This window comes from Hordeum vulgare, chromosome 7H, assembly GCF_904849725.1.
Source record: "Hordeum vulgare subsp. vulgare chromosome 7H, MorexV3_pseudomolecules_assembly, whole genome shotgun sequence".
NCBI classification, from domain to species: domain Eukaryota; kingdom Viridiplantae; phylum Streptophyta; class Magnoliopsida; order Poales; family Poaceae; genus Hordeum; species Hordeum vulgare.
In genome coordinates this window covers 163115318-163126530 of record NC_058524.1, presented here as the reverse complement: position 1 = coordinate 163126530, position 11213 = coordinate 163115318, and the positions used below count along the sequence as shown (strand labels likewise).

Here is an 11213-nt window from a genome sequence, read left to right as displayed (position 1 = left end):
CTGAACAGGGATCCCATCCATTCATTCCCGCTGTTTTGTGCAAGGTTTTTCTTGCCCCTGTTCCTAGGTTCGTCCTTCTTCTTGGATTTTTGCCGCTTTGGTCGCAGGAGGAGAAGGAATCGGAGTCCACTTCAAGTGCATGCCTGTGTCGAATCGTTAACCTTATTTCCTGCTCTTTGATGGCTGGCACCAAATTTTAGAGATTCTGAGATAGATGATGGCTCAAGTATTTTGTTACTCTGAATTAGATAGATAATGTTGCAACTGTGATTCCCACATTTCGTCCAGTAATTTCCTCGTGGGAGATTCCGTGATATATATACATATATGCCTGGTTGCTACTAATTTTAATTTTCCAAACAAGTCTGAACTTTTGCGGTTGGTCCAACTTGAACTCAATCTATACTAAGAAACCGTTTATAATAACACCTTATTTTTTAAAACTGAACCCTAGACCAGTTTTGGAAAACGGTCTTGTACATCGGCCGTTTCAAAAATATAAATCATTTGTAGGAATTGCTAGGAATTCATAATCTGCACAGTTTCATAAAGAAATTGGACTATCTGTGCCATGTGCAAGAATAACATGAGATAGATACATTCCTCTTGTCTCTTTCTTTGGAACAGAACACAGATTGCCATATTTCTGGTTGAATCTTTGCAGGTTCCCAATCTGTAGCATCACCCATGTTCATGAAATACAGAACCATCTTCCAAACCTTAACTTGGTTATGTAGGCTGGTTTTACTTCTTCAAAGTTTCAGAAAGTTGAAAAAATATCCAAAACAATTTATAGGCGTGGACAATGCTAATAAGAACTGAAAATGAATTGTCAACCAATACGATCATTTCTGTTCCATAAAGAAAACACAAAAGACAAATGAATTTCTCACACTTTTTTCTTAACATGACAAAAATGGTCATACTTTGTTGAAGAATATTCGCAGGTTGTCATTTCATAGCATCCCCAATATCCATGATTTTTTCTTTGCCATTGTTTCGACATGCCCAAAATACAAAACCGCATTTTAAAACCGGTCTAGGGTTCATTTCAAACCTTTATTTTAAGTTCAGAGTTTAATATGAACAATAGTTTAGTGCTTACATTGGAAATCTGGGCTTGCTGATCTCCTGAGCTCAAGTGGTGTATTTACCAAGCCTATAGGATTCTGCACATGTATGTACTTTAATACCATGCATCTTATCGTAGATCGAAATGATGCAGTTTCTACATAAACTGCTCCTTCTGCTCTGGATTTAATTACCAGAAATGTTTATTATCTCAGCTGTGAATGATGTATTTTTCTTTCCCTGTTTCAGTCTAAGCTACAGTGGTTGGCTCAATGGCTGGGACCAGCAACAGGCGTGGAGCAGTAATGGAGGATTGGATGCTCTCCACACCCAGCCCAAGAACACTCATGTTGAGCCTGTTCAACGATGATTTCAGCTCGAGTCCCTTCTCCGATGTTTCCGGTGACAGTGGCAGCAACAAACCTCGTGATGGAACCGAGAGAACCAAAGCTTCCGTCGATTCGAGCCTGGGAGAAAGTTCTCGAGTTAACAAAACCTCTCTCCATTTTGAACCAAACCTGTTTGGTGCTGATGAGAAATCAAGCCCAGATAATGGCAGTCCTGCAGAAAGGAACGGTTTCTGTGCACTCAAGATCGACACTTCCCGTGTTGGTTTTTCCGCGTCGATTCGGTCTCCTATCATAATTCCACCCGGCGTGAGTCCAAGGGAACTTCTTGAGTCGCCGGTTTTTCTTCCCAACGCAATCGTATGTTACTATCCCTGCCTCGGTCAATGTCAGTTTATGTGCAATGATCACCTATGGGGAACATTTTTATCAGTACATGATCAAACTATTCTCTGACTAGGATAGCTTCATTTTGATTTGTGTTGTACAACCTGTAGTTTCTTGGAATTGTCGATTATTATTGCTCTTGGATATGATGCTTCCAGTATAATGTTTACGGTGTCAAGTTTTGTAAATGTTTATCGTTTATGCAGGCACAACCTTCTCCTACGACCGGTAAATTGCCATTTCTGATGCGTACCAATGCTAATACAACAATACCATCGGTCCATAAGAAGGCTCAAGAGCTGTCCCATGATGATCATACAATCTCCTTTCAGCAAATTTTGAGGTCTAATACAACTTTTTCTATTGTCGACAATGAGGTAATTTGGTCGAGCATTACTGTTTTATTGCCTATTTCTCTGGCAACGCCCGGGTTTTTCGTTCTTGCAGAAATCGTGAGCAAAGTGAAATTCTGTATTCGATGATGCATTGACCTGAAAAAAGTATTGCTGTTCAGGGTCCCAATGTTATTCATCAAAACCAGCCCTCAGCAAGCGAGAACAATCACCGTATCCCCAACAGCGAACAAGAAGATATCAAGGCAAACAGAAACGGAGACGATTCTCCAGCGACGATCATTGTCCGAGCAGAGGATGGATATAATTGGAGGAAATATGGGAAGAAGCAAGTGAAGAACAGTGGCCATCCAACGAACTACTACAAATGCAGTCACCAGAATTGCCCTGTCAAGAAAAAGGTGGAGCATTGTCAAGACGGCGATATAACGGAGATAGTCTACAAAGGTTCTCACAATCACCCTTTACCGCCTCCCGACAGACGCCCAGGTGTCGTCGCCTGCTCACGCCCCAACGATCTGCAAGCCGACGGCGCAGAGAATGCTCCGGCTGACCACTTCCAAGATGCGCACGGTGAAGTTCCTGCGACAAATCTCTGTGCTTCTCTTAACAGGGCAGGACTTGCAGACAGATCAGCTACCCGAGAAGCCATTGATATCTCGCCGCCGACGCTCTCCGGTGAAGACAGTAAGAGGGAGGCACATGGTACTGTTTCTTCGGGCATCGAGAGGGACAAAGATTTGGCCGAGTCGAAGAGAAGGTTAGTTAAACCTCTTCACTAATTCCCTAACACAAGCCTGGCTACATCATGGATTCTTTTGAATGTCGTTTCAGAATGATGGATTATGTCACTCCAGCCACCGCCATTGGTACCATAGACATAGGGGCTCTGGCGTCGAGAGCTGTCCGAGAGGCCCGCGTCATCGTGCAGACCACAAGCGAGGTCGATGTGCTCGACGACGGCTACCGCTGGCGCAAGTACGGTCAGAAAGTTGTCAAAGGCAATCCAAATCCAAGGTGACTTCGTAGCGCCATTGCAGATTCCCTTGTTCCCTTCTTCAGTGGGAATGGGAGGGAGATTTTTAGCTTCAGAAACACTTGGCCCGTGAAGAAGCAGAAACACCCACCCTTTTGCTCCTTGTGTGTGCAGGAGCTACTACAAATGCACGCACCCGAGCTGCCCGGTGCGCAAGCACGTGGAGAGGGCGTCGAATGACCCGAAATCGGTCATCACGACGTACGAGGGCAGGCACACCCATGAGGTTCCGACTGACAGAAACAATGGCCACCCAAGCTCGGGCCATGGTGGCGTTGCGCCGCCGCCGGCACAAGGAGGAGGAGGCATCATCCCTCAGTACACCGGAGCAGCCGCATATGGCTCGATTGCGCAGCTCGGTGTAGCAGACGGCTTCCCCTTCGGAGTGCTCCCCCGTGGCCTGGCGCTCGTTCCGGTGCCGGCGCAGATGATGGCCGGTGATCCGTCGGCGATGCAGGGGAGCCCGAGGCTTGTGCTGCAGGCAAGGGAGGTGAAGGGGAATCCGGCGGCACGGCCAGCAGGCCAGAGTGGAACTGGTCCGGCGGCTTACCAGCAGCTGATGAGCAGGCTGTCTCAGAGTCCTAACATGTAGTGAATGTGCAGGTCTCTTGTAAGAATGTTCAGGTCTCTTGTAAGATGAGACATGAGGTCTACTACTATTATGTTTTTGTATGTGAAAAACAGTTTTGGTGATGTACCCTTGTTCTTCCATGCGACCTTTTTTTTCAGTTTTTCTTAGAGGACCTTTTTTTCAGTTTCGTTTCATGGTCACAGAGGACTCATCTTACAGAAAAAAAAGGGAGCACAGAGAATTCAGATGATTTTATTAAGCAGGAAAAAAGATTAACATCTGAGGGTAGCTAACCAAACTTGTCATATGGCACTACCTTTGTTGCTGAAATATTCAGGTTTCAAGCTAACACTGAATCAACTTAGGTCGTCAGATCCTGTAAAAATTTACTCCCTCCGTTTCTAAATATAAGTCTTTTTAGAGATTTCACTAGGAGACTATATACGAAGCAAAATGAGTGAACCTATACTCTAAAATATGTCTATATACATCCGTATGTAGTCCTCCAATGAAAACTCTAAAAAGACTTATATTTAGGAACGGAGGGAGTACATGTTTTTTATTTACCTAATCTGACAGTTTTTAACTCACTGCCGTGCAGAACCTGAGTTATTCTAATTTTACATTTTGTTGGAACAGCGCACCTGTTTTACAGCAAATCATCATTGCACGACATAGGATAGGATACAACACGAAGCACTAACAATTTCCACAATAACAGACTTACATTTGTTTTGAATTGGGTTGCAAAAGGCCAAGCAATATGTTCCCGGTATGTTACCATGTCAGAACCCAGAAACATCAAAGCTGAAAACCACACCATCACCTCTTATAATCTGTAATCCATACGAAATCTGCAAGCTCCAAAACACTTTACATTTGGTGAAGACTCTTTTAACTGAGGTGTTTAAGTTAACCCTAACTCCCTAGTTTGTTCAAACGTCGCTTTATGTATCTGGTATTTTCTTCACTAAAAATTACAACCAAAACTTCAGCTCTGCATGTTCAGTGCCTCCATGCTCACTGCCAACTAACTGCTGGCTGCTGGAAATTCTCTCTGATAGATCGCCTTCCATCGCTCCAGCTCCTCCCTGCATGAGCATTGTTCAAACATTCGTATCAGAGTGCTTTCGTATGGCAGGAGGAAAGTACCAGAGTTCTCCTAGACCACTCCTCTCCCCCTTGCAAGGATTCGGTTTCAATCAATGTATCTACAGACTCACAGTCCACCTCTGCTTCAGTTATAAGAAAAATAACCGCCATATATTGTAAGATAGGACTGTCAACAAGTTACTTGCTATCTGTCTAATGTATATCAAGGCAATTTATCGAATGGCCTCGGGCCAAATCAGCATTTGTTCAAAAGAAGCTTTGAGCTTGTGGTTCAAAGCCAAGGAAACCAATAGATTGACTATAACTATTCCGGTATATTGGATTATTGGTAGGAAAATAAGGCCAGTTGTGCTTTTAAGTGTTGTTTGTCAGACAGTGAGAGGATATAAGTGGGTACAGTGCATTCTTCCCTTGTCCAAGGAAAAAAAATAAGTCTAAAAGAAAAACGATTGTCATGTAAGAGTTTGTCAGTTCAAAATTCAAAGGTACACCAGGGTCAATATATTCATCTGGAGTCCTGGAGGTGGTTGGCACTTGGCTGCATTTATCTAGCACAGAATTATCGATGGAAAGGAAAGTGCATCGTTATCACACAAATAATCCAACTAATTGAATAAGAAGTATGTCTTAACAAGGATTACCTTAAGCATCGTCCTATTGACTCGTAATGAAGAAGCCCGAGAACTTTACGCCTCCCATCATTCCTGCGACCAGCCCCCCTTTTGACCACCGGAAGTTGCTTGATACCTTTGACTTCCATGAGCACCTTAGCGGTGCTCAGATCTGTGTCGGGAAAGCAGGTCACCAGCCCTCTTTCACTGCCATGGTACTGAAACCCTCGTGTAAGGCACGATGTAACAAGAGCAGAATTCACCTGAAAAGACCCTTCGAGTAAATATGTGTATTCTTTTACAGAAAATGACAATCAGATGGTAAGTTTAACTGTAGACCATAAACTTGTGAGGTTACATACATCCAGAACAGATGAATTTTCCCCAGTACTGTTAGCATCTTCACTTGATTCAAATCCTCTACGACGAATGTCACCAACCGTAACAATCCCTTCAAGAAAATCTTCATTGTCTACAACAAGAACACAACCTTGCTGCTTATCGTGCATAAGCAGTGTTGCCTCCTTGATAGTGGCTGCAGATGTAACCTTAATGAAATGCTTTGACATTGCTCGTGATACCTGGAAGAGTTCTTGTTAGAAAGGTATGAAATGGCCAGCACAGTTTTGCATATTTACTCAAATGAAACTATTAAAACATGGAACATGAACTGTTAGACCTTCAACTCATCGAGAAGCATCTCCTCACTGTTACTGCCATAGTGATATAGATCATCTTCTAGAATTGCTAGTTCAACATCATCTCCATCTGGGCGTCTCCCATCTGTCTCACTTCTATCGGCAGGAGGTAATAGCGAAGAATAACCATGCCGAGGAGACGTAGCCTCAAACATCTCTTTGTTGCTGGAGTTACTTACAACCGATGGGACCCATATTGCTAAACCAACAGCTCCCTATTAATCAAAAACAAGTGTAAGCTTAAACTTGGTATATTTGGTATGTTAAATGGCATGCTTTTACAGCAAAATAACAAACTCATCAGTTGTACATTACCATCAGAGGTAGTAGAATTCTGTAATCTTTTGTCAGTTCAAAGAGTAGCAGTACAGATGTCAATGGAACTGAACAAACTGAGGCTAGGGTAGCAGCCATTCCCACCTGAATTGAGTAGAAAGTAGTATTACTTTTGGCCATATCAAACTTTAAACTACCTGCCTAGCTCAAAAACAAAACTTACAAGTGCATAAGCTTGAGGGTGTGCAACAGCAGTGTTACCCGGGATGGCAGAGTTAATTAATTCTGCCGCTGAGCCTCCAAAAACAGCACCAACAGCAGCACCGATCATCAAGCTTGGGGCATATAGGCCACCAACAAGGCCAGAACCTTTGCAAAGTGCGGTCGCAACAACTTTTGCAGCAGCCAACTGAGCTAACAGCCAAATCCCGGGAGCTGAAGCACTTTTTCCCGTATGTAGAATTTCATCAACGTTGGTGAAACCCCAATACAGTATTCCAGGGTATCTTAGAGCTATTAAACCTGCTCCAAGACCACCTAAAGCTGGACATACTACAGCAGGGAGACCAAATTTTTTCCTTATCAAGTCAAAAGTCTTTGTGAACCAAACAACCAGTTGCCTGAATACCACACTTACTACACCGCAAAGCATGCCTAGAATAAGATAGAGTGGAAGCTCTGCAGAATATAACTTTAGTCAGTTGCATACTTAGACAACTGAAAATTTAGGCAATAACAAATACACATTACCGAACATCAGAATTGTGAGTTAATAAATGTCTAACTGCCAGATGAAAAAGAATCACAGCAACAAGTGCTAAAAACGAATGTAAATTTTGCAAGGAATGGCTCATGCAGCTAGCTGTGCATCATATTTGCATAGCTGGTAGACCTAGGAGACTACAGAAGGTGTTACAACTATTATTTTCTCTCCTGCACAAGCCATCCACAGCTCTGGGATTTTATATCAGGAGTTAAGCATTATAAATTCATCAGTTAATAACTAATCCATCATAGCGTTATTTAAGTTTCTTTGTTTGGAAAGGGGAAGATGAATGCTAGATGGGATATTGTAGCCAAAAGTGCTGGAGTACTAAAAACAGAGTATAGTCAACTGGTCAGAGTGTCAGGCCAAAGATTGGGAAGTCGGAAAATATTATCCACCATGTTACTACGACGTGAACCCGAGTCCCACATGAAATCATATTGGATGATATTTCCAATTTTTACATGCTTGCTCGATACTAAGATAATTTTCTCATGATAAATTTGCCTAGAACCAAAAAATATAAGGTGTCATATTTGCGAGCAAAATGGGCTACAGTGACTTACTATTTGGAAAACAGGGCTGGAAATAGATATTTACCCTATTGAAATTACTAGAACTAGCAAAAACAACGTTTTTATGCATGGTGCGGATATCGAATAGACTGATTTCTGGCAAAACAGAAGATAAAAACTAGAAACCAGGCGAAAGATACAGCACACGTTTTTATGGGTGTTCGAGAAAAAGAACCAGGTGCAAGATGAGAACACACTAATTTTCCTACTACAGTAGAGCACATAAGACATATCTACTAACTGAACAAAAACTACCTTTCTGTAATACCAAATTTGATCGGAATAAGATAAAATACCAGCGGCAGATTTTAGTTCATACGTCGGGACAATAAAAGCTGCCTTCTCCCCTAACAAAACATTGGACACGGTTGATGATATAACTGATGCCAAGATAATCATAGCAGTTGTAAACGGTGGTGAGTTCTCTGCTCGGAGTGGCCTCAGTACTGTTTCGATAGCAAAAAAACATCCAGCAACTGCAGCATTAAAACCTAAACATATAGACAAGTGTCAGGGGGAAATATAGGAAAGAAACTCAACAACATGGGTATGGGACTAAGGAGCAGCTGGTAACTTAAAAAATATGAATCTCCTCTTCACTCCCGCAAAGATCTACAATGTTCCTAAATATGATTTGTGGTCCTTGCTTGCATAATTATTGCATCATCCTTTCTTTTTTAATTTCTGCCTAGCATCTTGGCAAGATTTCGTTGTATTTAAATTCTATCTTATGCATGTGAACAATTTGACAGACATAATTACTTAGGTATACTACCAGGCAGCAACCCTGGTAAGCTATCATTAATTAAAAACCATAGTTAGCCTTGCTATAGCCTTTTCAGCAAGGTGCCGCTAAAGGCTATCATGTACAAATAGACCGATATAGCCCGCTATAGCTGATTTAGAGGTCCGCCGCTATTTGCCATAGCCCGCTATTTAAAACTATGTTCAAAACAAAAGTAGTTACTTAGGTATACCTGAAGCAATTCCAGCAGCTGATCCGGCTGCGATAAGAGCAATCCTTCGTTCCCTGTTGTTCTCCATCATTTCAGCGCACCCAATTGCACAAGATTTACCAATATCAACACTAGGCCCTTCAGGACCCAACGAACATCCCGTCCCTAAAGTAATTGCAGCTTGGATGGCCTTGATTGCAGGAAAAATCGCACTCATGAAATCGATACCTTCCCTTTGAGATGACATAGATAGCTTTATCTGCTCAAATATCTCCAGCAACCCATGCATCATACCAACAACAACTCCACCAGTCACTGGAATTAACAATATCCTATGCCAAGTATCAGCAAGCCTCTGCAGGCGAAGCCAAGCAGCACCCTCGGTGGGTGTGCCTGCCCATGCCCATTCATGTATGACATGCACCTGAAAAGGGTAAGGCAAGTGTTTTTCAAACAGCTGAACAGTAAAGATTAAAAATCAACCTTTTAGTTCAAACAATAAACAATTAAATGATTGAATAGCTCCTGCTTAATGACTATGATCTTCCTAAGCAAAGCCTATCCTATTAGATCTAAAGAATTGATAAGTTAAAAACACAGAGAAACACCAAACATAAAACTACACAAGGATTTGAAGCTCACCATGTAGTGAAAATTAATTAGTAGAGGTGAGCTCCACACAGCTCAACAATTACAGTGTGAGAACATAGAAGTATCTTAACATGGAGATGGCCTTAGTCTATTTAAGACCTGAAATAACGCCCAAAATACTCCCCAAGGCAACCCCCACCCAAAAGCTCCACAAAGCAAACGTTTAAAAAAAATGAGAGTAAAACAGGGCATAAGCTCTGCGAACACATAGCAGTTGCAAGGTAGATACACAGGCAGAACACCCAAACACATCAGAAGGAGGACCTTTCTATTTCCCATGCAGTTTGATAAATCTCGAATAGGTTTCATATAACTCAGGTAGGCCACTATCTGATCTTCATCAAGGCAAATCACTAACACAATCAGAACACCAGAATCAGCAGCAATAAATTAAATAGCACAAAACCTTATCAAACCGGCAAGTCATCATCAGGTTAACATACTGCACACAAAACTCCTTGGCCCTTGCTCACCCCATAGCTTCACAAGGCATACATTAAAACGAATACTCTAACTGGCAGAGACCATAATGCACCAGCTATCACCAATTCTCCGTATCATCATGTTCCATGTGAAGACAACCAAGCAACACCAGCATATCCGATATGACACCCTGAGAAGCACACAAATTCATATGATCTATCACTTTTCCCACAGATGAGACTGTAAGTTTCTTCCTCACCACTGTGTTGCCTCATACAGGAGTGTGCTGCAGAACTACAATGCACGTAAATGTATACCCGCATCCATAGTCCAGAGTGTTTGAAATCCCCCACAACCCATCTATCTCATATCAACAGTCCCACGAAAACAATCATCACCATAGAAAGATCAGAGTAGATTTCACAGACCCTGTACTTGTCAAGCATAGAGATCTCGGCAGAATACTACTTTACCCAAAAGCAGCGGTTTAAAAGGACTGATAAATGACGCATTTTTTTCTCCACGCAGATCTCTTACTTACCCCGCGGTTAAACGCGGCGACGCAGATGCCGGTGGCAAGCCCGAGGAGGCACCCGACGAGCAGCAGCGCCCACTCGGGCGGCGCGCCGTCGCCGAGCTCGTCACTCTCCTCCCTCCTGGGCGCCCCCGCCTCCCCCGCCGCCGTGGGGGACGCCGGGCCGCTGTCGACGTGGTTATGTCGCCCCCTGCTCGAGAGCCGGCGGTCCAGGTTCCGCAGCAGCTCGCGCACGCGGTTCCTTCGCGGGGTCGATGGCGAGTCAGGGTCGGAGGAGGACGGCAGCGCGGCGGCGCCAGAGCGCAGCGGCTCGAGGTCGCTGTGCGCCATGGCGCGCGGGCGGGACAGGAGCGCGAGCTTAGCGCAATCGCATCAAAACTAGGTTCACCGGCTCGCTGGCCCGCGGTGGATCTAGGGGATTTGTGGCGGGCGATCTCGTCGGCGGTTGGGCGATGGCGAGGCGGGCAGAGGGGGAGGTGTGTGGGCGGACGTTAGGAGGAAGGAAAGGGAAGTGCGCGTGTTTGTTTTCCATGTTACACCTGGCCAGAGGCTCTATTTACAGGTACGGAGTAATAGGATTTTTTTTAGACAAATATGGAGTACTCTCGAAATATAAATGCATGAATGTTGTTATCTTAGAAGTGTCCCGTAAGAAAAATGATAAGGTGAAAAAGAGACTTATAAAAAAAGTTTGTCTTCTCTTATTTAAGATAGTACAAGAGGTGATCTTTTAGTACAATATGTCTCATCGCCTTTTTAGGAATAACTAATTATTGATGATAAGGCTAAGAGATAACCTATTGTAGATATTATTATTTTTGTCATTTTAAATTATATGCAAAAC

The 11213-nt window shown here is 43.2% G+C and overlaps 2 protein-coding genes across 2 annotated transcripts; one reads left to right on the top strand and one right to left on the bottom strand.

The window, feature by feature from the left end:
- The first annotated feature begins 1308 nt into the window (after positions 1 to 1308).
- Positions 1309 to 4194, top strand: LOC123412082 (probable WRKY transcription factor 2). The gene is made up of 6 exons (XM_045105028.1): positions 1309 to 1727; positions 2012 to 2182; positions 2320 to 2918; positions 2993 to 3175; positions 3309 to 3782; positions 3950 to 4194. Exons 1-6 carry the CDS (start codon positions 1344 to 1346, stop codon positions 4056 to 4058), a joined length of 1920 nt encoding a protein of 639 aa, XP_044960963.1. The 5' UTR covers positions 1309 to 1343; the 3' UTR covers positions 4059 to 4194.
- A 277-nt stretch (positions 4195 to 4471) lies between these two features.
- LOC123407624 (chloride channel protein CLC-f) lies at positions 4472 to 10898 on the bottom strand. Its single transcript, XM_045100791.1, is given in 10 exon segments — positions 4472 to 4825; positions 4827 to 4856; positions 5520 to 5752; positions 5852 to 6070; positions 6169 to 6402; positions 6503 to 6607; positions 6687 to 7141; positions 8101 to 8295; positions 8782 to 9184; positions 10376 to 10898. Coding segments are annotated over 10 exon segments (2238 nt in total). The 5' UTR covers positions 10700 to 10898; the 3' UTR covers positions 4472 to 4785.
- Between the last annotated feature and the right edge of the window lie 315 nt (positions 10899 to 11213).